Consider the following 27,545-nt stretch of genomic DNA (forward strand, 5'->3'; position numbering starts at 1 on the left):
TTTCTTTCTGTAAAACAATAATTCACTTTATTTTAAGACACGGGAAATAAGTTACACATTTAAAGGTAAAGACAAATATCCAGATATGTTGAAGGCAAATGGTAAATATTTATTACAAATGGGTTGTCAATTTGTCCTCATGTTTAGAATAATGACATGGTTAACATATATTAATATGTTTATCGATGATGATTATGAACCGACACTTTCTCTTGAGTTACAAATTACATACAGAATAAGAAGATATTTTTAACCTGATGGAAAAAGAATTACTCAAATACTGAAATATTTACTAATTAACAAAATGATGATATAGTAAATGTAGTATAGAATTTGATTGATAAAATTTCTTACACCTGAAAAATCAGTACTTACTTATCAATAAAAAGAGTTTTAGAATAAATTGACTAATCTATACGAGAGAGAACATGGACGAACTAGGCCAGCAAACCCATCCATGCAGTATTTTTAAGGTCTATATTTGACGTTAGGTAATATATATACTATGTAATAAATAGATAGTAAAGTAAATTTCTGAAATATGTAGATAACTATTAAACACTGACACTTATGTATGACTTACAACGTTCAGGAAGCAAATTATCACATGAAAAACTGGTATAATATTAAACTCTTGTTAATCCATTTGTCAGCTTTTACAATGGAAAAACTATTTTAATAAACGGTTGCTGAGATCATTGATTAAAAAGTCATCCAGGCAGGCACATTTTGTAAATTGTGCTTTTTGACCCTTTACATCTTATGCTAAGTTACTTGTGTAACTAACTTGCTCAATGTGTCAAAATTCGTTGCACTAACTTTTTGTGTCTCCTCCCACTCACATGTTTCCGGTCGTTGGCGAATTAATTTTTTACATAATTCTCACTTTTACATCCCCTCTGGCTTCGGTATTGTTGTGTCATAGCTTCGAATGAGTTGAGACTGTGTCACGACGCCATGTTCCTCTTGTGAGAAGGCATAACCATCTGTGTGTCATAATAATTCGTTAAACTTTCGTATTAAGATTCACTCCGGAAAATAAAACCAGTTTGAATTATAAGAGATTATAAATAAGTTATAAAATCAAGTGTAAAATGTTAATAAATTGTCGAAAAAGAAAATTGAATGGGGTTTGTCATGTCAAGGAAGGTGAAAGATGACTACAGTTTAGATTGTTTGTCATTTGTTTCATTTTGGGCACGGGTACATCACTGAAGAACAATTATGATAAGAGGACAAAGTGGTTTACAACTAATTTGCGTGGTGCGAGTTATAACTTACGCGACAATTCCAGTTCGTGTCCATTGTTTGAGGTTGCTCGCCTAAATACATTTCTCACATTGCGCAATAAACGGGCAGTTTCGCTAAGTCTAAAGTGGATTCAACAAAATAACAAGTGAATATGGAGAGGCCGTTTCGTCACAGACAGAGTATTTGTTACTTAGGATTTGCGACACGAAAATGCGCTTTCTGCCTTGAAAGCTATCCTATTATAAGATAAGCCAGAACCCAAAACTACGATACACAAATAGTTGCACACCGAGAATGTTTTATCTCGTGTGCCCCCAGATGGGTAATTAAATAGATAGATGACCTAATGCACAGCAGCCCACCCACATATAAAAGCGCCCAATTATGTGTTACAAGGATCACATTTATAAATTACGAACCCTGTAAAATTTAGTTGGTGCGATATTTACTTGTAATTTACAAGTTGTAAATAGTAATAAAATATATATTTATGTAACATCGCGTCGAAATCTTTAGATGGAAACTGCATACAATGTGTAATATTTATGTACTAAATACATACATTTTATGCGAACTATGCTACACGGTCAGATTTTATTCCGACAAAAAAGTCAAGGACACAAACTTCCTAGAAAAATTCTGAAGAATAATAATTCTGAATGAATATTTACACACATATTAATACCAACAGTAAAAGCTGAAGCTTTCATTTACGTTTGACACTATTACGCCTTAATCCACATACAGATAGACATGCCAAGAAACGATATCATCATGAGCCATTCCGTCATACTCTACTACAAATATCTCAAAACCACCATACGAATTTCCAAACGAAAACACTCAACATGACCGTACGTGCAATTTTAAACAGAGATTATATCTATTCAAATTCACAACCTTGCATAAATGGAGACAGGGGAGAGCAATATATGGAATAATATGACAAAGTAGTTGTGATGTAAGTATGTCATTGTCAAGTTTATTTATGTATGTTTTTGTAGAGGGGAGAAAAGTCAAAGGAAAAAAATAAACGCAACCAAAGACCAAAACCAAAAAGAGTTGACACTGAAAAACAAAGTATTTTTGACAAAAATGACACGATGGAAATTTTCCAAGACTTACAGCGGACAAGTTGACCAAGAACATGCATGGGTCTGGAAAGTAATAATGATAATAATAATAATGACAATAATAATTGTGTACAGCTACTCATTCTTACGAAATCATCACATCACAAAAAGTTTGTTGGAAATTACAAGTCAAAATTTGTGCATATACATACACACAGAGGACGATTTACATATATACATTACACACACTGTTCGAGAGTACATTGTCACACTTCACACAGAGACACGAAAGCATGAAGAGGAGAAAGTGGGAGAAAGTAACGAAGAGATAAAATTTATATACACAGAAAGTGACACTCATTCTTCACAGGGAAATAAGGAGGTCGATCTCCAAATTAGGAATTCCGAGTTCATATTAGAATTTGATAAGCTAGTTAATGAACTACAAGCAGTAAAAAGAAAAAAAAGTGAGTAACGCACAAGATCAATCTGCGGTGTAACAATTGCTTTATTTTTAAGAAAATAACAACTACATACCGGAAAATATTTTGAAAATAAAAGTTATAAACAAGTACCTGATTAGTGTGCATTATTATTATTTGGCTTAATCTGAACCAATCAAGAGTAAAACAGATTCACAAAATTAAATGTACATTTGGAAGTACATAGGGCAGCAGGCATTGATATTGTAAAATATTTACTTATAAAATACACAATCATCTTCAAAAACTACAAAAAATCATCTATAAATAAATAAGCAATAATTAAGGCTCGTGTCGTGGTGTAAATATTGCGCTGCAGCAGCCCAAAACCAAATCCATGAAAAATGTGAAATATTTAAAAACTATTTTAAGGTTAGTACTGCTGCTGGTTTGTTGTGTGAGAGAGCAAGGAACGAATTGTAGTAAAATGCAATGAATATTTGTTGTTGTCAGTACGATTTACCTTAACAAGCATGACGCTACGGACACTTGCTCATCAAACTTATTGTTATTCAACCTAAATGAATTCATTACAATGAACAATGTTACATAACATTAGCAAATAAATCTCAACTTTAGAATCATTCGCATCAAAGCTGTATTAAGTAAATTAATAAATCTCAATGGTTGGTTATGTAAAGTGTGTGGTGTGTACGTATGTAAGTATGTAAATATATGTACACGAGATACATATGTATGCAAACTTGGGTGCTAGTTAATTATTATATTTTCGCCAAATACACGCAAAAGTAATACGAAAACAAAACTGGCATTTTCATGCACGAGGAGAAACAAACCCTAAAATTAACGCGTCTGGATTCAACAAACAGCAAACTTACTAAATCTAAATCTATCCTATTAAATCAAACGTGTAAATATAAATAAATTACTAAATATCAAAGGCACTTTAATTACTGAGCAACTTGATAGCGTAACTCGGGACATGAGCAATTTATTGACTTTGTACTACAATGCGTTGAGACATGCGTTGTCATAAATGACTGACTGACTGTACAGTATTTAGAGGAAATAATAACGGATTGGACATGAATGGTCAGGAAGGTATTCAAGGAGACATAAAGGCATTAATAATTTTGAGTTGCTGACTAGTTTTCGGTATTGTCGGGGTTGGGGTAAGGAGTGGGGCGGCGGTGACCTTGGTCATCATAGTCGGGTGCCGTTGCACGGTTCAATACAGGATAAGGAGTGGGGCGGCGTTGACCTTCGTTGTCATAGTCGGGTGACCTTGCTTCCCAATTCAATAAGGGTGGCTGACTCATAGAAGAAGCAGATGCAACTTCAGAATCGTTGAATCCTTGGCCCCCTTGGGTGGTAACGAAGAAGAGGTGGGAAGAACTGGACACGGGACTAGACGGGGGAGGAGAGAAATAGGAAGGTAGTGAAGGAAATATTTCCCTAACACGTGTGTATAATTTCGTATAATAAATCATGATGAGGTATTATATAAGATAACCCTAAATAGTAAATATGCATGTCTCTAGGAATGATAAGTATGCGTTGTATTTTAACCTAACAATCCTTAGATATCAACCTTGTTCGATTACCAGAATTTCGACCTCGAAATATCAACATAAAGTCCTGCAACTTGGACACGTACCTGTGTTTCTCATTGGATAGGATGGCACTCGGATCTCTCTGGAGAACTTCACACTCGCGAAATTGATCGTCCAGAGATTGGAACATTGTATTTTGTACACTGAAAAGTATCAAAAGCTCAATGATAACATTTTTACAAAATTATGGAAATTATGGAGCCATCGTGAAAGAGAGTCAACAGTAACATACGCTTTCATAATAACGTCTGGAAGAAGGGTGGCAACAGGAATGAGTATCACGCCAACCCAAAATACGGGAGAAGTAAACACCATGAAACCGATTCCAAAAATTTCTGCTCCGATTGGCAACGTACGCCATACCAGGCTGTAGATTATTAGAAATAAGACCCATATAACGATGGATCCCCAAATGGCGAGATGAGTGAACAGGGTCCAGGATTTCGTTTCAAGTCCTGCTTTTAAGCTCACAACTATCACAACGTACTGCAAAACAGAAGAAAAATCTATACATTATAAACATATTCTCACTGGAGTTGGAAAAAAATTGACAAAAGTCACTTACAGTGTAAATAAAATTTCCCAAGACTAGATAACCTCCTTCAGCTCCGTGTCCCCACACAATTCCATCCCCCATGGCCCAGTAGGATAACCAAAATAGAAAAATGGAATGTACAATAGAGTTCCCCACCCACATAAAGAATGTCTTGAGGTTAAAAGCATCTTTGTTCTGGCGGTATAATACTGGGAACTTCATTCGTATATCTTGGCTACATTGACGCTCAAATATTCCCATTGCAATTGGTTGGGCAGATGTGAAAAGCTGCAATAGTACCAGTACACAATATAGTTAATCATATATATTTATACATAACTCAAGTATGAACTTATATACCATGTTGTAAAAGCCGATCGTCCATCTTTCGAAAATTACTTGACCCGACCACGCAGAGTATATCGCAAACCATAGCTCAATGATGTAGAGACAAATATTTTTGTAGAAACTATAAAAGATAAGTTTGCACATCCGATCGTAATTCCAAGCTCCGTGGACGAATAGCAATTTCGCAAGAAAGTGGAACTAGGATAATACATTTTACCATTAGAATCATTAATAGATAGTATTTGTGTAATATTTCAATTTTACTTGGGCAATGGCATAATCAGACGCTGTTGCAGCTTGAAGACCTTCAACGCCTGAAATTCCGACGCCAACATGGGCCTTTTGAATCATAGCAACGTCATTTGCGCCATCTCCGATGGCAAGGGTGACTTCGCCGGTTTGGTGCGTTACGTATTCAACAATCTGTATTAAGATCAACATTAGATTACATTAATATACATGTGCAAAATAATTTTATTATTCAAAGAAATCGTACTTCAGCTTTTTGTATTGGGGAAGCTCTACAGACAATGACGGACTTGCAGCTACAACAAAGATCAATGAAATCCCTCCGCAAATCGCAACTAAGTGCATACGTTAGACTTTTGCCGTCAATAATTACGGCAGCCTCGTTTTCCTTTGGCAGAACATGACTATTGTCACGTGAAAGTGCATGAATATATCCTAGGATGCACTCCCGAGTGGCCTGTGAAATCAAATATATGAAATTTCAATCGGCATAGGCTCGAAATACCTCAAATTTGTATTTGTAACTAGAATCATACATCCAGGCTTTCTTGGTTGACAATTAGAAGCTCCATAGATTGACTGAGAAGGCGACTAGAGTACCCAATGTTAATGGCGGTTTCTTGCTTGTCGCCAGTCAATACCCAAACACTGATGCCTGCCTTTATGAGAGCAGCAATAGTTTCGGGCACCTATATCAAACATTGAATGACAATTAGAAATTGTATTTAACTTTCAATAAGAAAGTAGGGAGTGGATGTAGTCATACTTTGTCTTGCAGCTTATCCTCGATGGCTGTTGCGCCCAGTAATATGAGGTTCCTTTCAATGAGATTTGACGCTTCTTCTAATTTCAGCTCCCTATTTTGTATTGCCGTAGACGCCTTATGATAAATCTTTCTCCAATCCTGTACAACGAAACAACAAGTTCATAATTTTTGACAAAATACATAGCAAGACATTATATAAATAATAATTTATTGACCTCATAAGCATGCGGAGAAATATCTGCAGCTGCGACGCACAATGTTCGCAGACCTTGAGTGGCAAATATTTCCAAGTGTTCACGAGTTTTTTGCTTATTCGACTCAGAATTCCCATGCGCTGCGAGCCTCTCGTAAATTACTGTGTCAGCTCCCTGAGTGTTGTAAATAAAGAAATATTATTAAACCTTCAATTATTCTCTGATGGTAGTATCAGTAGTAACAACATACCTTGCAGAAAAGACGTATTTTGCCATTTGGGGCTTTCACTATCACTGACATTCGTTTACGAGTTGACGTAAATTCGAGCGCATTAAGAACTTCATATCTCTCTGTAACCCCCAACGCACTAATTTCTACATAACTAGGAGTTCTAGTATTAAACACGTAACCTAATTTGCTGGCACCATAAACTAAAGCTGAAATAAATTAAAAAAACAAGATTTGTTACATTATTTATTTGCATGTGCACACAAAAAGAAGTTATTGATTCATTATTTAAAGTTGTTGATTCCTTACCACGTTCATCCGGTGAAGCGGCGTGATAAACAACTTCTGTTTCTGTATGTTCAGGGATCACAGTATGGCAAACCGAAAGAAGAACTAGAAACTCTCTAATCTCATCTGCTGTCTTGTGGCCACTTCTCAAATTCTCGATAAGGGGAATGGGATCCAGAAGGAAGAAATCGGGGTCGTACATTTCCCCTCCTACGGTACACCCCTTGAATTCCATCACGTTTCTCGTAAGCGTGCCGGTTTTGTCAGAGAAAACATAACGAACCTGGAAATTCAGAGTTATCATGAGTAGACTGAATTCATACATACATATGCGCGTATGTATACTACATAAATTCTCATATATAAACTAATCCATCAAAAAATACGTGCTTACTTGTCCAAGTTCTTCGTTGAGATTTGAAGTCCTGGCCATGGCCGGAGTATCTGTTTCCGCACAGTACATATCACGGTCCATGTTAATGAACATTGCCTGCCACAAGATAACCAATATTAATCAGCAACATGGGTATATGAACAATATAGGTGAAACAAGGTAAATATATGCTTACCTGAATGAAACGGACTACTTCAAGGGTCACAGTGAGTGAGATTGGAATTAGATTGTTATACAAAATAAGGAAAGTCAGCGCACTTTGGAAAAATTTTAAGATTTTCCCTTTGACACCTGAAATCGTAAAATAATGGTTGAATTGTAGATATAAATAAATGAAAAATCTGTACATTGCATCATTAATTGTATCAATAATAATACCTGAAATTCCACCTTTCGAGGGTGGCAGATACCAGATTTTCTCCTCGTCGATGAGGACTAATGAAAATATTGCTGACATGACCGACACCAAGATCAAAAGAATGAAGAGCATTATGATTTGATTGTTTGTTAATTTATCAACAGTCGAGCGTTTCAGAGGGGCGGCGGTCGAGTTTTTGAGAAGTTTTGTTTCGTGACCAGTGTAGACTACTTGACCAAACACCCAATTTGTATTTTGAAGCTTTGCTCCTCGAAGTAGAACCTGATCGGGGCCCAACGCCAGTTCTCTGAAAATAGAGTTTATTATGAAACAATTGTCGTCATAAATATTTGCATTTCAATTTTGAAATATTCTGACTTACTCTCCTGCGTTGCCTAGCTTAAGCTTTCCAGCAAATTCATATAAATGGCGATTTGGGAGTTCACATTCCACGTATCCTGTTAAAGCAGCAAGATCTCTCGTATCTAGCACCTCTGCAGTTTCAGGCAGCCCTTGTCGAACTTTGAGATTTGTTTCGCCGTCCAAATTGGAAGTTTCGATATAGCAAATTCCTTGAGGTTCACTGTAATCAAATAGTCACGGCACATTTAAATGTGCACCCCACAGCAGCTAAGAATTAAGCACTAACCTCGTGGAATAAAGTATTAAATCGGCAGGGAAGAACATGTTGTTCTTCACTTTTAAAAAGTCTCCAACTCCCACATTAGACCACTTGACAGGCTGCCATTGCCCATTTTTTAAGACGTCAATCTCTCGATTATTAGTTTCTCTGTCGGCTACATGACGTTTCTATGAACAGACCAGATTATCATTACATAATTAATAATATGTATATCATAAAAATCTATATAATATATCTGTTGATTTCTTCTTACCCAGTCTTCTATGATTTCTTTGAGGGCAGAAACTGAGAGAATAAAAATAAGTGGGACTAGGGTGGTATATCTCCCGGTGGGTGAGACATCAGGTATTTGCTAAAATTTATCACACAAATTAATAACACCAACAACTCCAACAGTAGTAAATGCATAATGCTTTCTCCACTTTCTTCGGACTTACCTGAAGTAAAGCTATACAGAGAAAGAAAATGTTGGAGTAGCGACGAAACTGCTCAAATAAAAATGAGGGAATGAAAGACAAGACTGAATATTTGGCAGTGGAAATTTCATTGGTGAGGAAATGTTCTCCTTGTGGCTTGTTGATGAGGATCACTCGACTCTTGCCGTCCCCCGCATTCCTCGACAAAATTGCCCCATCCACGGTGTCCTCGCCTTGGTCATTCTGAGTCTCGGAGCCATTCAAGGTATTTTCCCCATCATCTGCAACCACGAGGGAGTACATGTCACTAATTTTTACTCTTTAAATACTCGTAGTACACCGCCACCACCCGAGGTATTCCCCCGGCAGAAAGATTTCCACGCGAATTGTCTAACGAAGTAATGCGCCTTCTCCTCTGCCTAATCCTAAAAGGAAAGGATTTCACTTCAATTTTACTACTAGAAAAAGAGAACGAAAAAAGTGCATCCAAATTGAAACTGGTCTTGATGTGGGTGGAACAGCGCACTTTCTCCGACGCCATGCAGGAAGTTAAACAATGAAAATAATTGGAACAATTTATGGAAAATTAAGAAAGTGTGTGAAATAAATAAATAAAATTTGTATGCGCAGGGGAAAGCAGCTCCATAGTAAAAAGTATATTAGTAAAGGAGAAGAGAAGACAAGTGAATCGAGGAATGTGAAGGTTGAACAGAAATCAATTGATTAACGTGTTGTGAATATTGCATTGCATACAAGTTCGGGGTCGTCCAATTAATGATGAAAAATAGTCAGATCCTCGCCGTTGGAAACGATCGATAAAATTTCGAAATTCCATCTTGCTTATCGGATTTCCTTTCCTTTCCTTTGCTCACTTATAACCAGTTGTGTTTAGTACAAGTGACACACTTTAATGTTCCGCTGGTTAACATTTGGTTCGACTTTGTAGAGGAGGCGGCCATGATTATTATGTGTTTTCCTGTAATTTCCTCTTGCTTTAACTGCTTTCACCAGATTTCACAACGCTAACAAACAGCCTGGCACTTTGAGTTTTTGCCTAAACGTAAACTACGTTCGGGAGATAATAAACAACTGCTGTGGCAGCAGTTGTATGGGAGCAATGGTCATGTTGTGACGACTACTACGTACGAACATCCATATGTCGGATCAAGGAAGGAGGAACTTCCGAGGAACGACTGCCAGATGAACTCGATCTGATGCAACTGCTAACTGCTCACTCACTTCGGAAGAGTGCCAACCAACCCCACCGTAGTGAAAGTCTGGTTGTATGTGCCCTACTATTATACTACCACCACGAGCTGGGATCAATAATATTGATCTGCACGGTACGAGAGGTAATGTGTAGTGCAAACCGCTTAAATTCTGCATGAAGAAAAATACAGATACTATATACATAAGTATATATATAATTTAGAAAAATGCTCTTCAGGGGAACACATGCAGACGAATGTATGTCCGGACGGCAAATTAAGTCACTACCAGATAGACCCCAATTATTAATAGCAAGGTCTTTAATTTTGAGGTAAACTGTTTGTCTCGCATTCACTCTCTCTCTCTCTCCCTCTTTGCATCGATGCACGTGGTAACTCTTCACCCAAGTTGGACAACTGAGCTATATAATATGCAATCAGTCGTCTCGTTCTGTCTGGAGGGAGGAGAGGCGTTCAGTCCTCTCGAGTGAATTTATTCCGCAATAAATTCGGAAGAGTCCTTGGAAGATTGCACATCCCAAAAAACCAAACCAGCACTACTGCATACACACACCGTGGAAAGAGAGCACGGCTTCATGGAAGTCTCATGAATGACACCGGAAAGCTGGATGCAAAGTAAGATGGGAAATGAGGCGTGTTTCTTGATTAGTATACAAAATAATGATTTATTGAAAGGGCAGATTAATGCCGGCCATGCTCACTGGCAAGTTAAACATATATAATGATGATTAAATTTATATAACCAAACTAGAAATTGGGTCAGGATTTTAAAGCAAAGGCGTATTTTCAACTGTTGAATGCGCATTTTCAGTTCCATTCAAATTGGAGGTCTAAGCTTCTAACTAATAAATTTAATGACCAGATTGAGTGAATGGCATGCAAAGTAAATATCCTTTTGCATATATTGAGCTTTATCTATGCAAATAAATTCAGAGGTCCAGTTTCCCAATTTACGGATTCTATTTTGAAATGTCAATATGAAAATTTATACAATGAAATCTAGTTATTTACTCAGATTTGGACAACAACATGCCGCCCTGGCATGCTCATTTGATTATTTGTATTCTCGACTAATGTACGTGTGATAGTTGCGTTGCGTTGCGATTTGATAGCAGTTTCACTTTATCATCACGAAACCTTGTTGAATTGAGTTTATTAGTCATAACTTGAACAGTGAAGAACTGCACAATCCTCTTCTGACACGATATGAACCATTATCCGAAATACAGCAGCAGCACACAGTTACAAAATGTTTTGTTTTGCATACTTTTTGTACCCTGAGTTCCGAAACTACTCCAATCTAAAAGCCCACCTTACCAATAAAACAACAACAACCGTCATCGTCAAGACCGGAGCTTCCTTATATCACATTTGAATAAATTATGTTCACCTCATACATACCTTGGCCTGATAGTTTTCCTGATAGTGTATGTACACATTGCACTTTAAACCAAACTGAACTGGGTGAATGGATAGATAAACGCTTCCTATATGATATTTATTTATATACATTATATGTAACGTAGTATGTAACATTCGCACACGCGATGGGATTAAATAGGAATCGCTTAAACCACAATGGTGGCAATAGTGGAAAAACAATTGGTTTGACAAGATTTATGAAACCAGGAGAGGGCAACAATCAATGAGCCACCAATACACATATATTTGTATGACATCCGCCTTTTCCCATGGAAGAACATGAAATAAGTAGAATCAACATGCACCTACTTACAAACATACATCCACAAAGCGACCGTTAATCATCTCTCAGCTCTTCCAACAAATGTCATCCCACACTTTTTTTGTCAGAGCTATAAACCAAAATGCCCAGTAGGTCAGCTCAAATGGATGCGAGATATATGTACAACCTTCACATTTGGCATTACTTTCTCTCCACCACCATTGGGTCTTAAATTATCAGGAGAGAAACTAATTCCAACCTAGAAAAAAGTGTGTGAGAGCGAATCTTTTAGTATGGTAGGCTTGCAGGATAGATGTACTATTATTCCATTACGAGGACATAATTCCATCATAATTCCAAGAACACAAGAAAAGGAAGGAACAGGGGAGCGATAACGTCACATTAATTCTGCATTTCCATCAAACCATGATTATTACGAGGATGAGGGTTGTTTTGATAGTCTGAATCAACCGAGATTCTCGATGGAATGATCCCCATAAAGTGTGTGGAGAGACGAGCAACACTCCATACTTGTTGGCTAGGAGAAAGCGAGAGTTTCCAGAAGAAGGAAAAAAGCGAGGAGTAGTGCGATTAAGAAATACTTGAGTTTATACTACTTTATGCTTCAAGTATTTGCTACTGTATTATTTGGAAGATGCTCGCATTCTCAGATCTTCTTTCCCAGTTTATAATTCTGTTCACGAGACGTGAAATTAACAAAAACTGTAAACAATCTCAGAAACAGAAACTGATGAAATTTTCGGGGGATCAAAGAAACGGCGAAATTCTAATTTTGGCCAGTACTCACAAAAGTTGGCGTCAACTTGACTATCGTCATCATCATATGTATCGCAGATTGTACGAAGTGCACAATACCACCACCACTACTACCATATGTATCCCTGAAAGTAGGCGTGTATTATGACAGCATAAACTGATTTGGAGTAATTGAAATCCGACCACACCCAACCTCAACAAAGATAAACATGGAATTTTGCAGTTAAATAAATCATCCATAATGAAAGGGTGCTATATAGCCTACCTTTTTGTTAGTCTGGCCTGGAGCACGGAGGACTATTATCATTACTTTACAAAGGAAGATAAGCTAAGTGAGTTGCCAAATTACATCTTGCATTTGTGCCCCCGAGGAGCGACCCAGATATTTATTTCCAGCCGTCGACGACAACGACGGTTTGATGACGTGAAAAATCCTTTTATGGTGGAAATGATGATACACAATGACCGTGCGACATTTGGCTCTTCTATAGTCCTCAAACTCCAATTACATTTTTTTCCACAAAAGCAGTTGACCATCTATTCATACGAGTCTCGTATTAAGTGTGCTTTGGAAGTAAAGTCAATTTTGCGCTATACTGGAAGAGCTCATATGTAGATAGTTTTATGCTCAAACAGTTCCTTCCTTCTTTGGTCAACTAACAGTTATTTCCTTGGAGTTAGAAATGTCACTGCATGAGATGATGACCTTTGATGTAAGTAATCGCCAAGGCAAAGACCCATTGTGTGTAAGATAATAAACGACATATATCTAGACATTTATGGACAAAAATGAGAGACTATCGAGGACTCACCATCTTCGACGGGGACATCAATGTGGAGATCTTCGTGAAGAGTGGCGTTAGAATTTTCTGGAGATAACGGCATATTTACGAGAGCGATATGTTCATTGGTATTTGTACTTTGACGAGGAGGTGTTGTGGACATTCCCCAAGAAAAACTCCAATAAATTTACAAAATTTATTACGGCGGATGAGGAAGAAGAAGAAGCAAAGCACTTTCCTCTCCCAGAGTTTTTAACCCCGTCGCTCCGATAATCCACTATGTAAGTCTGTCATTCTTCATCATTAAGGCACTTTCAATCTCCTGCAATATGTACCAAACAAAAGACAACATTCAACATTGTGCATGGAAAATAACATTATAGAAAATACAATAATGTGCTTATAGGTCCAAGAGAAAAATGAGAAAGGGAAAGCTTGTCGCAAGTGCTACATTACCCCAACCAAATTGACAATGATTATAGTTTTGCATTAGGATGCTGTCAAATCGCGAGTTGGAGATGACAACAATAACGACTAAAATATTCTCAATATTGTTATTAACCCTTGCGAAAAATACCACTTGCTTCTGATTCCCCACATTCACATTCAACTCAAAATTGACAGTAATGCACCCACATTTTTCGTATTTTTAGGAGACAGACATGTAGTATTTTTCTAGAAAATTGAGTTGTTTGAAATTTTAAACGAGTCAGCTTAAATAGCTGAAAAACTCTGTAACCGATGCCTGACTGCGTTGATATACAATATACAAAAATTATACGATACCAACAAAAGGAACTCCTAACAAACTGACTTGGTCGTGGGATCAGTCTTCCCTATAGCGTCAAGAATCTTGGAAAATGTCAGCGTATTCCCACGAGAGAATGAGACCGGAGTGAGAGGAGTGAAAGTTGAGAAATAGACAAAATCCATACTTACCCACCAGCCTGCATCATCCAACATTGGATTGGTGATGGATCTTGTCAGTGTAAATTATGTTCCCTTATCTACTATTTCTATTGTGCACTTATTGATACACATATGAGACCAATTATGAGGAGGAAACTTCAGCTGAGACAACTTCCGACGACTATCGTTTGCCAGAAATGTGGTAAACTTCTTCATTCGCTGGTCTCTCACTCAGTCAGTCGTTTGGTTGGAGGCTGCCCAGATAAATATGTGTGGGAGAAAGTCAAGTCAGATCTTGCCTGCTTCCTTCCTTGCCCACCAACCTTTAGATCAGGACTGAACGCTTTCTCACTTTGTCGGAGCAAGTGAGTGAGCGGAACGAGTTTCTCAACATTATGCAACTAACTCGGCCAGTTCGCTCCTTGAAACACCAGAAGCAAAACCTAGCCAAACCTTCGTCGAGCTACACACATGCGATGATACGAATGTAAGTTTAGAAGAGAGAAAGAAGTTTGGAAAGTGAAATGAAAACGGCTCGTTTTACACGACCCAACTTTCAGTTTTCACTAACCAGCACGGTGGAGTAAGAGAAGTGGAAGTTCATCCCATCCACAGGTCTTCCTTTAACCAGTGAATACAAGATCCTTTATGAATAATACACTTTACAGTCATGGCTGTAGAGAGAAAGAGAAGCAACAGAGAAACAAGTTCCAGTCTCTTCTGTTCATTTGTGACTTGTTTGCAATTCCGCACAAGTGCTTCTCTTGCCACAGCAGTATGTTTGCTTTTGTTCAAATTCAATGAACGGGTGGGTGCATGGATGGACGGACGAGTGTCAGAGAGCTAAAAGTGATCAACCAACTGCTTTGCAGACAACGACTTAATTAAGTAAATGCACGTGAAAAGAGAGAGATAAAGAGAAAACCCTGTGCCAATTTCAAATGTAAACCGCAATAACTAACTACATACTTGCAACACACCATTACTTTCTCTTCCACAATATGCGGCGACACATTATAAGCGCATTATTCCATCCATACACATATGCATTCACTCAGTTCATTTCCAATTTTCAATTAAGCCCCATCGTTAGAAAAAGTAACAATTATCATCATGAGACACTGCTTAAGAATTGATAACCGCATTACATAAATGTCGTTGCTGCTGCTCTGCTTTATTGCATGCACTTTCTGGAAGTAATCAATTAGTAAAATTCATGAGAAAGTCTGTGACGACAGTGCACATACGTACATATTATAGCATTTCCGGGTAGTGTTCAAGTAATTTCTAACAACTTTCCCCGGCACCTAGTTAGAGATGAACCCCACCATATATTTAATAATAAATGTATCCGACGATTTTTTTTCGGCTAAACCGTGCATTATATGATGTTGCCGGCTGAGCCGAGCTGCATATGTATTTTCAGACCGAGGTTAAATCCTAGTTCAACAAAAAGGTTATTTGCACAAAAGGTATTGAGCAAGAAGGCATGAAAAATAAATACAGTCCAAGTTCCACTCTCAAATATCAGATTCTCAGAAATCTCTTACATCTTCCTGTGTAATGGAAGTGGGAGATTACTCACATGCGTTATTCATATCCTGAGGGGAAGTGGCATTATGGTCCACAAAACAAGAGAAATCACTAACATGATGATGTACCAGTCCTGCGATGAATTGTACATGCATTAATCCATAAGTCTACACATTTTTTAACCGGCTGCTGATTTTATAAAACAAATAGGTTTAAGGCCATATGGAGCGAGCAAATGTAATTTAAAAATGCAATTTGCGACCCCGGCTTTAGTGCTTTTAGGCACTTACATGTGTGTTCATGAAGTCAGCAGTGTGAGGCTGAACATGCACGTCATTTTTTAAATTTGTTTTGTTTATAAGGTATACATAATAATGCGGAAAAAATGATTACCGGGTCAAATGGAAAGTAAAATTTGCAAATATGCACCCGCTACCGAAGGGAGAAAGAAGGCTGTCACAACCACCTTGATTATATGTATGAAAGGTAATACTGGTATCACTTGGATGACATTTGAAGAGAAAGGTGGGCTGGACAAAGTAGTTGTCTGACATTTAAAAATTGTGTTCAACATACGAAAGGTTACGAACGCATATCGTCGTTGAGCCCCATCCAATGTTGTTGAATAGGAGATTGCCCCAATGGAAGCTTCAACGACGATATTTATTCATTCGCCCTGCTCAACTACATATACTTAAAGTGCTGCATTCTTTCTTATTCACTGCGGCCAAGTACAAACTGAATTCATCGTTAGTAATGTCATGCAAAATATGCCAAAGGAAAGGCAGGTAGAAAGTGATTGAAAGTGGGATTATTATGTATGATCAACCATGTGGTAAGGAGAGAAATGCAAAGAATATTTCAAAATTGACAAGTCCATAGAGGATGTTTACCATTTCGGTCGATTAAGTGAATACCTACTGAAGGGAGGATACGATATAAATAAGTATGAATAAAGTTAAGAGGATAAATGTTGAAAAGCTCAGTAAGAAAAGCCGACTGGTCCATTATTCAGCAATATGTAGTATAATATGTAGTAAAGAGTTGAGATGGAAGTATGGAGATGATTGGTCATTAGCTATTCACGAGGTACTCGGAAATGCAGAATGCCCTGATTTCTCAGCATTGTCAAGCCTAATAACAAGGCACGAAAGAGAAACATGCCACTTTAAGTCCTAATTAAATTCTAATAAAAAACTCGGGAGCAATTAAACGAGTTTTTTTATATATCAAACTTCATTAGTACAAACTGTTTCGATCCAAAAATATTGGAAATCCCACTTTCCCATATTTTATTCTATCTGAAAAATAACTATGAGGCAGCTGCAGCTTGCACATTTTATTTCTACCAGAATTACTGAAGTTGCAATTATAAAAGTAGGAAATTATAGCCTTGGTAAAAGTCACAAGCAATCGCGCACAAGGATCTTTGTAACAAGTTCAAACTCAACAAGTCAAAATTGTGTCAACTAAAACCGAAAGCCATCAAAAAACTTGTCTCATCGATTGTGCATTGCAACTTTCACCAGGGACAAATTTAAGCAAATAATAATTAATAATTGCATGCCACTCACTACTATCTCTTTAATTGCGAAATTATTAAGGTTAAGGGCACTGTTTATATTCCAGGAAGTACTATGTATGGAGTTATGTAGTAAGATATAGAAACAACGTGGCTGCAACAACTAACCCTCACAAATTACAAGTTTGGGTGTCTGTACCACATAACAAACGAAGATTACTGCGCTTCTATCGTCTTAATTAACGTAATGAGAAATAAATCGATATCTGGCTGGATACATCGATAAGAAGAAGAAAATAAATTAATATCTTGGCCAACAAACATACCCGACCTCGCCCAAACTGTGAACTCATCATCCACTCAGTAATTAATAAGGCAATCAAAGAGAACCAATGAGGATTCAGATTAATCTACAACTTGCACAACTCGGACCACATTATGGTCACTAATTTAGTGATATACCACAAGGCCAAGGTGAAAGGTCTAGTTAATCTCACCCCTTAAAACATGTACCACCAGCAGCCAACCATATAAATCATAAATCATCACAATACTTATATATTAAAAGAAACACATATAAAAACTTGGGAACAAGATCTCGCCGTATTTTTCGCCTCCCTTTTTGCCCTACCTCCAATCATGGAAAGTAATAAGAGAGCCGTTTTGTAAGCCGTGTCAGATTTCTCCTTGGAAAGGAACGTTCTCAGACTGCAAAGTGAAATCGAACGGGCTTTCATGAGACCGTCACTTTCACTCAATTGATCTGAGGAGTGAGTATTGTTGGCTTGGTTGTGGTGGTGTTAAATCTCTCTCCTTTCTCCTCTCTTCAACGTCGTACGAATTACATTAGTCAAGTTTTAGCTATTTGCTCACTCACTCGGAACACACAAGAGTTTAAGTTTGACAACAATCAAACATTTTATCCGTTTACGTAAAGCTCCACCACTCGATCCTGTCAACTTGTATTTTGACACTATTTATTCGCCTTCTTACCCAATCAACGTCACCTCGAGAACACCACTTTACACCGGCACAAGAATATTAATTTAATGCCAGAAGCACACACACGAACCGTTCCTACTTATGAAAAAGGCTATGTGTATACTAAACCTTTGACTTAATTGCCATTCAATTTCTTTCTAAAATAGTTTGTATATTAAATAAATTTATTGAGTCATGTGAAGCCAGATTACACCTGAATCACATGCTTGCCAACGATTAGTCCACATGCTTAGCCCAGTCTGACAAATTTAATTTTATCGCTGTTTGAAGAACATGACTTTTCCAATAAGTTAAGATAACATACATTTAAACCCCTACGCAGATATGTAAACATAACCTACTGTATGAGTGCTTATTTAAATTGCTATATAGCACCATGAGATGCACTACCTACTATTTTGTGCTGTCTGTTGTGGTTGGTATACTTACGTCCCATTAAGTCCATGGAAGCTGATAAATCGTTATAAATGCTGAACTGCAAGTGATATCACACTGGGACATACAGCGTCTGCTGATATGCTAACCATGAATGGCTCGACAGGTGATTCAAACACTGAGGTGTATAATTTAGGCTATTAGCTTAGTTAGTTAGTGAGCCTTGTTTTGGAACCATTTTGTTCTGCTGACTAATCGACACCTACTCCTGCAAGCATATCCATCACGATATTATTTACAGGTGTTTGTTTAGAACAACTTTTGCGTGCGTCACACATTTTTAATGTTGACAGTAATAATGAAAATTACTTCACTACTAAAATTCTGCCAATGCAGAATAAAACATGTACATGGAAATCGGTCAAAGTACCACTTGTGTATTTATGTATGTACATCGAATCCAAAATAGGCATGCTCTCATGGATGATGTCGTCATGAACAGCTTACGTATGTATATTTACTTATTACTCAACATGAATTTAGACATGTTGGTAGTTGTATGCTGGGGCTTTCAAATTAGGCGTTTACTTATGAAAAATTTAACGTTAAAGTTATTTCCCAACATTAGATTATTAGACAGCTAAGTAACTAACCTGTATTTATGGACACTGCTTCAAACGCCACATTAACCAGGATGGCAATCTAATTAACTAATGAAACAGGAAATGGCATTCCGTTTTGTTTTGTATTTTATGCCCTTGTGGATTGTTTACCCGAGACAAACACTTGGCTTTGGAAATAAAAACTTTAGCTCAAGACGAGTTGCTCAGATAATTGTGCTGTCTGAACAACGTGAGAATAATTATAGGAACCCATAGGCGCAACCGTTGGGAAGCCTGAGGGACAATGTCCTCACTGAAAAACTAGAATTTTAACATTGGACTTATAGACAAACGGTTGATGGTATTGAAAAAATCGTCCATAAGTCCAATGTTAATGTCCCCCCAGTGATTAGGCCAACCATGTATAATACAACCGTGTATTGAATGAACTCTTGCTTGTCACGTTTGCTTTTGCATAAATTTTAAAAGCAGTTCACTTTTCCGTGAAATTTAACTTTCCAGAAAGAAAACGCGAACGGAGCAGCGAAATTTTGTCAACAAACTGTGGAGGAAATTAAATGGTACCGACAAAGAAATGGTTTAAACATACATAGACCGACCTCCACTTTGTGAGTGGGTTGGGTATACAAAAAAGCAATATTCTTTATGGCGACACAGCTTATAAACTTGTGTCCCCGGACATTTCTCTAGATTAAATAACGACCGATTTTGCAATTGACACACAAAACTCCATTACACAAATAATGCTTTGCTGGATGTATTGCTGTATAAAAACCGAATAAGCCTGTGTTTAACCCAATATAAGAAAAAATACTTATAATTGGGCGTGTAATACCATAATAAATGTCATAAATGTCCATAAATGTCCTTCTGCTACTCTAAAAGATAATGGAATGAAAATGCATATTGCATGCATTTAAATAAGAGTCCAATTTTTAGTTGTCTTAATACTGATAAAATCGATAATGCCCCTGATAATATCATCAAAATAAAAACCAGCCACTACTTCCACCTCTCCAGAGAAAGTTTACACAATAAATGACACACTCCATTGCAAGTTGCGGAAAATTGCATACAGTGACAGCAATAAGTGTAGTATGAATAATGTTCAGATTTGGGTCGTTTTACTACAATTATCACCAGCCAATGTGTTCTGCTGGACGATAAGGAAAGTGTAGCCTACTACACTTGACCCAATATTCATTCATCATTTTGATTGTGGGATCATTATTATTTATTTGGCTAGTTAGGATATTATGAACACAAGAAGAACTTCGCTTCTTCGAAACACATAATTTAACTAAATAAATATTTGACCAAAATCAAATCATACAAAAATAAATAAAACAAAAATAAAATAAAACAAACGACCTACCGAGCCTGAAGTAGTCACCTCTCTTTACTCATCAATCATTTTATCCCACCCAACTTATAAAATGAAACATTTCCACAACATTATAACTTTAAAAACAACACAATTTAATCAACTAATTTAAGGCAGGTTTATTAAAACTATGTAGTAAATAAAATCCAGTCCTCCAGTCGTGCATATTCAATACAATATTTAAAACGTTGTCTTTGTAACTGTCATTATTATACGAAATCAGCAGGCAGCTAGAGTGAGGAGTGAGTGAGTTTTTTCCTCGTTGCCGAAATCAACGGTTACGTAACATAAAAAGTTATGGTTGCTAAAAGAAGAAACTTGTGCAAAAAACTTGGACATAATAATGTTCCAGCAAAATACGAAGGAGGGCCAACTCACACCACCACAAAATAAGGCCATGACAGCCTACATTTAAACGTAATGACTGACTGTGGAAGTATGTCTAATTAGCAAAAATACTCTGCTGCCTGCCTGCCTAATAAGTAAGTAAGGCAAACCTTGACTAAACGAAAACTAAATAAATGAGCACATGCAATTCGCCATCATCACCATCATCGACACTGGTGATGAATTTGCAGGAAATCTGCGGCGAGATTTTACTTCTGCATGTATAAATCAAAAGTTTCGATCTTGGCTAAATAACCAATGAAAGAAGGTGAAGAAGCGTATTTAACAGACTGATGATGCGTGGGTGAGATGAGATGTTTTAAGTAATCACTGCTTCATGGTTTTATATTTAATAAACATACATAAGTCTTGAGCTTGCTAATGGTCAAGTAATACACATAATTTGTGGCAATGTGGCATGCAAAAACATTAAGCATAAACGACAGTATTTTTCTTATTATGCATAGTATTATGCATTATCAGAAAAATTTGCAAAAATTCTTTGCGTGTTTTTTTTGTACAAAATGATGCAGTTCCTACTGGAATTACTTTCTCTCCTCATGACATGCATTCCACAGAAGTGTTGTAGAATAGCTTTTAGAGAACATAGTTTTGGGGAAATTTGCAATGTGAAATATTTCTTTAATATCATGCGAAAGTCTCTTCACGTTTCCCCGTCGTGTTGTCTCTAATAAATGTGCAACAAGAAGAGTTGAGCTTTTTGACACATCCCCCAATATAGATTTTGCATTCGCTATTACATATGCATTGGAATTTGGTGGAATAATCTCAAATTCCAGGCTGGAATTTCCAGTAGTAATAAACTAAACCAATAATCTAAATTGTAATTTTATAACCTTAGAATAATAGTGAACAGTAGTGCTTTTTTAGATTGGACGACTTAAATTATTTGGTATTTTGATTGAATCATAAAGAAGAGGTAGGTGATTTGATTTAGATTCGTAGTATTCGTTTGTATATAGTTCGTAGAGAACAGTTGGTTGATAGCACAATTAGATATTAAAATATGCTCTAGTTTTTTACTTGTGGTGGGAGGATTTATGCCTGAACTCGTTACTAAATGTCCAACCGGCTTCAAACTTATTTAAGGTTAATTGTAAACATTACTTCAAACCAGAACAATTTCTGTCAAATGGATACAATAAAATTAAGAAATATTGATTGCAAAGTAATCTAATATTGATGATAGTAGCCTGTCTATTTTACTAACTTATACCAAAATTGTACTTGATTTACTTCCACACCCAATAAGTAAATGAAAAGTATTTTTTAATAGGTCACCTTACCTTGTATCTGTTTTGAGTTTTGATTATTGAAGTAGTTAGAAATCTGAAACCGGACATAATTTCGAATTTTTTTTAACAATGTATAGAATTTTCTCAACAAATTGATATTAACCACAAAAAACTATCTCACGAAGTTGACAGTGTACGGTGAATTCATTACCTGTGTTCTGTTCGCTCTAATAATGTTATCGGCACGTTAAATTTTGAAGTTTCGATTTATATACAATAATTGAATTCGAAAATTGATTAACTGTTTATCCTAATTTTCAGACTCTCCGAGAAGATCAGAAATCCAGCTGATTTGATTTTATGACTTTGCTATGGAATCGTCATTGGTGATTTGTTATTCATGCATCAATGTGTCATGATTTTACAGGTGCCAAAAATCTCAAGTTAATCTTACACCACCCATATTTTGACATTAGGAATCACAAATATATATTCATAAATTACAGGATGTCGACATGGGTTGCTGTTTTTGTTAGAAATGACTTATTCTAACCTCTGTGATTTTACTGAACAAAATAACAAGGGCTTCTCCTCACATATATGACAACTGGTCATGATGGAGTGGGGTCGGTCAAGCGCACCAATGGGCGATGCGCACTTTGGGGTCACGTTCTACACTTCCAGCCAACGTCAGGATACATGTGGCACCAACGGCCTTCCCGTTACGCCCAATAGTATTAGAATCCTGGGGAGATCCCAGTACCTCAAGGCACTCGCCCACCCAAACCTCTCCACCTACGTGGACATTATTAGGGGGAAAAGTGGTATTTCACAATAAGTAACTTTATTATCATCAAATAGGCGTTAAAATGAGTATGAAAAATATTTCAGAGAGAGTAATAATAGTTGCGGAATACTATGAACAAAATATTCACAAATTGCGCAAGTTGGAAGGAGAAATTGACTTTCAATTAGCTAACAAAAGGGCGTTAGAAATAGCAGCAAATGTTTTATCTGGATTAACATATCTAAACCATCATGGGTAATAATATTATAAAAATGCAATAAAATTCTCGTGGCGAAAGGCAAAATAAATCAATTCGAAATCTAATAGGATCGTGGTTCGAAATATTTCTCCGGAAACGATTTTAGTCTGTCCAGACGGTTCAGTCAAGCTCTTCAATTATGGCTTGTACCACATGACCAATTGTGGAAAATATGTCGCATTTCCTATCGGACATCCGAAATATACGGCTCCAGAAGTGCTCCGATCAGGAATGAAAACAGGACACAAATTATGTTCGTGTGACGTTTGGTCGCTTGGGATCGTTTTGATTGAGTTTTTAACGAGGACAGAACTCTGGACCGGTTTTCGACTACCCAATCTAATCAAGAAGATCTTAGATTTAGGAAATTCTATCAGTATTTTAGACACTATTCTGGAACAACATGGTTTATCAAACTTACATGATGTATGCTAAATGGAATTTATTTATTTTATTTTAAATTATACATTATTCATAATCGGTAATAATTTTTTAGGAAATTAGCTACCCAGTTAGAAGACTAATTGAAAAATGTCTGGAAATTGACCCAATCAAAAGGGAATGGCCTGAACAATTATTGAAAGACAATACAATTTTTTCTACACAAAATGACAATGAAACAGGTTGTGCCGAGAATGGAATCCAACAAAAAAAATGTCCCGATTACCCAACAGGATATTACGCAGACAAGTTCCTACGTTCCTCTAAATTACTTGCCTTGGATGGAATTCAAAACATTGCTGAGTTGGATGTATCAAATCTGGAACAATTTGGAAGAATCCTACCAACTAATCCTTTAACTGAAAGAAATATGAACGAAGTTTATTATTTGTGGCAACGAGCGGGTGGAGATGTAATGGCAGAGTTGAAACGCCAAGGTTTAACAAGGAAAAAACCTGCTGTGTTATCTTTACCTCAGTAATTTTTAATACAATTATTATTATTGCCTTTAATCGAAACTAATTCGTATTAATTTATTTTCTACAGCTTGATGACTCTGGAAGGTTTGACGCACGGAAAGACGAAAGAACGTGGTCTCCTGTTGGACTCTACGGTCGTCATCCTCCCACTGCACGAGTTAAAGAAAAGGCTCAATGATATTCCTCCGTCGGATTTCTATCCACTCGTTGAATTTTCAATGTAAACTAAATCAAAATTTCATTGGTTAAGACAAATCAACTATTAAAGTTCAACTACTTTTCGTTATTTTATTCTAGACCACACTTGAAATCTGACATTTCAGCGAACAAGGAGTGCGCCGGACTTCCACTAATTATTAGAGAGAGGGACATAGAGTACCAATTTCATAGAATTATATTGTTTGATAGATTACTGAAGGTTAGGAAAAATATAAATACCGCTTGTATATACATAAAAGTGTGAAAAATATGATTGATTAGAATTTATAAATTAACAGGGTTATCCGTACACGAAAAGTAGAATTTATAAGGAATCACTTCAGGACATTCCACCCTATTTCAGAGCACAAGTGTGGTCTTGTTTACTGGACATTAGGGGTGACATTGAGCATATTTATGATTGCATTGATAAGGAAACTGCAACATCAACGGATCGCCAGGTATTTTAACACATTTTGCTGTACCAGTTTCAGTGTAGATGTTTTTTAAATATTTGATTTCATAGATCGAAGTGGATATTCCACGATGCCACCAGTACGACGAATTGCTATCAAGTCCTGCAGGACATGACAAATTTAAACGTGTTCTCAAAGCGTGGGTTGTGAGCAACAAGGAATATGTATATTGGCAAGGACTGGACTCTTTATGTGCTCCATTCCTTAACCTTAATTTTAACAATGAAGGTACAATCCGTTTTCTAATTTGAGAGTTTTAACTACAGAACATACTTAAATATTATATTATAAATTATTCGGTTAAAGTTACTCGAATTGACTATGCTTTTGTATTTTTTAGCAATGGCATATGCGTGCTTATCTGCCTTCATCCCTAAATATTTGTACAATTTCTTTCTGAAAGATAATGCTGTTATAATTCAAGAGTTTCTTTGTAAATTTTCACAACTAATTGCCTTCCACGACCCTGAGCTTACAAATCATTTGGATTCCATTGGATTTATTCCAGAACTTTACGCCATTCCTTGGTTTTTAACAATGTTTTCACGTAAGTTCACTGTGACATAGATACAAATATAACTTATAGTTTTCAATACACCTTGCTTAATTGTAGACGTGTTTCCACTCCACAAAATCTTCCACTTATGGGACAAGTTACTTCTCGGCGACTCTTCATTTTCACTATGCATCGGCCTTGCAATTTTATATCAGTTGCGTGAATCTCTTCTAAGTTCTGGATTTAATGAATGTATTCTTCTCTTCTCTGATATGCCAGGTAATGATTTACGAAATGTACGTACGGTAACTCTTTTATGCTGAAAGGAAAAAGTAAAGTAATTTAACTTTTCATACAGAAATCAGCATTGAAAAATGTGTACAAGACTCTGTAGAAATATATTGTAGCACCCCAAAAAGTGCCATTCGCCGAAAGAATGACCCGCCTGTCCATTACGCTTCTTCGTATTCGGATTCCAAAATGTATTCAAAAGGTGGGGGAAGCAGCAGCAGCTTTAAAGACAATGGGAACAGGCCGTTCGCAATTTCAAGAAATAATACCAACCATTATAATGTCCTTGATGCTTTGGTGAGTCGTTATGTACAACTAACTCAACTCAAATAAAAAGAATAGTATCCGAATAATGGCATAATTTAATTTCAGAAAATGGACCCAATTCCTCTTCATGAGTTGAAGCTAGAAAAATGTGCTCGCATTAGTGGTGATGATTTATTGAACCTGCTAGATTTGAACAGAACAAAGTTTCAAAAGCCAAAAATTATTGTCATTGATGTTCGGAACCATGAAGAGTAAGTTTAAAGTTGGCTATACTATATTGGGAAGATCAACATTTACATTACTGTTTGTTGTCAGCTATAATCGTGGTGCTATTCCTGGAAGTATAAATATTCCTTACTCAACGGCATTTTCTACGCAGGACGGTTCTCTTTTGCCGTCATCAGAAACAAACTCTCTCAATGCAAATCGAGGTAAAATAATTGCAGTGGTAGGAAATCGGGGAGATTCTGCTGTCAAGGTACGCGTGGTGGATCTATATACATTGATATAATTTTGTCACCTGTCGCAATTCGTATCAATAACTTTGCTTTTAATTTACAGTTTGCGGAAGGAATCCTCAGACTGGGTTACCCTAGGGTGTGTGTACTACATCGTGGAATTGACATTTTCAGGACTTCCAATCTTCTTGTAGTCCCTGCGTCTATTTAAAATAAATTTTAAATGCAATATATGTGATTCTGCTCCTAATGATTCGCAAGTCTAGTCTAAATTTTTTCATTGGAATATATTGTGAATAATTTATACGCGAGTCGTAAATAATTGTAAATGCCAGTCATCATAATACATATATGCAATCCACAATAAACAAATTAGATCTTATTTCCCATTTTATACTACTCTAACATGGTAACATTTTGAACACGATAAATTTGGTGGGTGATTAGGATAGGATACGAACAATCAAATGATGTACAATATAAAAAGTATTAAATATAAAAGCTTTTATAAATGTATGAAAAAAATTATTCTTCAAATCTCAATTTTGAAAACGACAATGGTTTCTTGATATTAATCAAAGAAGCGGACGAAGAAGGAGTATCTGAGAATGAGATCCTGGAAAGGCTAGAAACAGCCCCTTGACTATCTGAATCTCCTTTGAAGGAGACGCTCAACCCACGTCTTCCAGAGGATGATTGATAGGGACCACTAGAAATTACTGACTGACTTTGGTTGGCAGTGTAACGTTTGTATATGCATGAAGTACGAGGTTTCGTTGCTTCAGACAATTTAGCATCCAACTGGCTAATCTTGCCTTGAAGTTCCATGTTGGAGGACGTAATTTTAGTTATTGTGAGATCCAGTTGCTTAATATTTTCATGCAATTTCGCAATTATCAAGTCTCGTTTTTGTATAACTTGAAGCAATTCCGCTGTAGGATGTCCGGAAAGTTTAAGTGTTTCCTCTAAAATGTCGAGTTCTTGCTTTAGATTAACATTCCTGTCCCGATTAGCGAACAGCTCTTTTTTCTGTTCAGAATTTATGTGCTCCAACTCCAGAACCCTGCGAAAATATAACAATCTGTTTATTTAAAAAGGTTTTAATTAATAAAATAATAAACTTGGTAATT

General features: G+C 36.6%; 3 protein-coding genes across 19 annotated transcripts in view; 1 reads left to right on the plus strand and 2 right to left on the minus strand.

Annotated features, from left to right (window-relative positions):
- Positions 1-22,333, minus strand: LOC110850687 (probable phospholipid-transporting ATPase IA). 12 transcript variants are annotated; one of them, XR_004835130.1, is made up of 24 exons: positions 20,612-20,871; positions 13,303-13,594; positions 8,822-9,081; positions 8,638-8,736; positions 8,391-8,551; positions 8,124-8,324; positions 7,762-8,048; positions 7,559-7,674; positions 7,384-7,479; positions 7,011-7,272; positions 6,723-6,910; positions 6,494-6,646; positions 6,279-6,416; positions 6,049-6,201; positions 5,760-5,969; positions 5,528-5,686; positions 5,276-5,461; positions 4,946-5,203; positions 4,613-4,866; positions 4,425-4,523; positions 3,270-3,323; positions 2,377-2,408; positions 1,282-1,370; positions 1-986 (listed from the first exon to the last, which is right to left on the minus strand). XR_004835130.1 is itself a non-coding variant. In XM_022098189.2 (23 exons), exons 2-23 carry the CDS (start codon positions 13,433-13,435, stop codon positions 889-891), a joined length of 3,654 nt encoding a protein of 1,217 aa, XP_021953881.1. In that variant the 5' UTR covers positions 13,436-13,594; positions 20,612-20,910; the 3' UTR covers positions 1-888. The 12 variants fall into 12 exon arrangements, 10 of the variants coding, with proteins under 10 accessions (XP_021953881.1, XP_021953886.1, XP_021953885.1 ...); XR_002547998.2 differs by lacking the exon at positions 3,270-3,323; XM_022098189.2 differs by lacking the exon at positions 2,377-2,408 and having other exon boundaries at positions 20,612-20,910.
- On the plus strand, positions 20,973-26,916 carry LOC110850861 (TBC domain-containing protein kinase-like protein). 6 transcript variants are annotated; one of them, XM_035852825.1, is made up of 16 exons: positions 20,973-21,102; positions 22,585-22,690; positions 22,770-23,087; positions 23,155-23,305; positions 23,378-23,735; positions 23,806-24,227; positions 24,297-24,449; positions 24,527-24,647; positions 24,727-24,888; positions 24,954-25,131; positions 25,244-25,450; positions 25,517-25,678; positions 25,758-25,987; positions 26,063-26,208; positions 26,273-26,435; positions 26,519-26,916. In XM_035852825.1, the coding sequence occupies exons 3-16, from the start codon at positions 22,877-22,879 to the stop codon at positions 26,624-26,626; spliced, it is 2,772 nt and encodes a 923-aa protein (XP_035708718.1). In that variant the 5' UTR covers positions 20,973-21,102; positions 22,585-22,690; positions 22,770-22,876; the 3' UTR covers positions 26,627-26,916. The 6 variants fall into 6 exon arrangements, with proteins under 6 accessions (XP_035708718.1, XP_021954144.1, XP_021954143.1 ...); XM_022098452.2 differs by lacking the exon at positions 20,973-21,102 and adding an exon at positions 21,704-21,947 and having other exon boundaries at positions 26,337-26,435; XM_022098451.2 differs by lacking the exon at positions 20,973-21,102 and adding an exon at positions 21,714-21,947.
- LOC110850862 (progesterone-induced-blocking factor 1) overlaps positions 26,766-27,545 on the minus strand; it is a 4,297-nt gene continuing 3,517 nt past the window's right edge. Inside the window, exon 11 of the mRNA XM_022098454.2 lies at positions 26,766-27,478. Within this exon, the coding sequence (XP_021954146.1) occupies positions 26,941-27,478 (538 nt within the window). The 3' untranslated portion in view covers positions 26,766-26,940. The remainder of the gene's footprint in view (positions 27,479-27,545) is intronic.

Source organism: Folsomia candida, unplaced genomic scaffold (genome assembly GCF_002217175.1).
Source record: "Folsomia candida strain VU population unplaced genomic scaffold, ASM221717v1 Fcan01_Sc006, whole genome shotgun sequence".
Lineage (NCBI taxonomy): Eukaryota > Metazoa > Arthropoda > Collembola > Entomobryomorpha > Isotomidae > Folsomia > Folsomia candida.

What these genes read in the sequence shown, in the direction of transcription:
- LOC110850687 (XM_035852820.1), bottom strand. Translation starts at nt 13,435, where the DNA reads ATGTCCACAACACCTCCTCGTCAAAGTACAAATACCAATGAACATATC. An exon ending in CTCGAAAGGTGGAATTTCAG is followed by an intron (nt 7,675 to 7,761) that starts GTATTATTATTG and finishes TTACGATTTCAG; the next exon opens with GTGTCAAAGGGAAAATCTTA. An exon ending in AAATACGTCTTTTCTGCAAG is followed by an intron (nt 6,647 to 6,722) that starts GTATGTTGTTAC and finishes TACAACACTCAG; the next exon opens with GGAGCTGACACAGTAATTTA.
- LOC110850861 (XM_035852825.1), top strand. Translation starts at nt 22,877, where the DNA reads ATGATGGAGTGGGGTCGGTCAAGCGCACCAATGGGCGATGCGCACTTT. An exon ending in CCTTAATTTTAACAATGAAG is followed by an intron (nt 25,132 to 25,243) that starts GTACAATCCGTT and finishes TGTATTTTTTAG; the next exon opens with CAATGGCATATGCGTGCTTA. An exon ending in GTTTTTAACAATGTTTTCAC is followed by an intron (nt 25,451 to 25,516) that starts GTAAGTTCACTG and finishes GCTTAATTGTAG; the next exon opens with ACGTGTTTCCACTCCACAAA.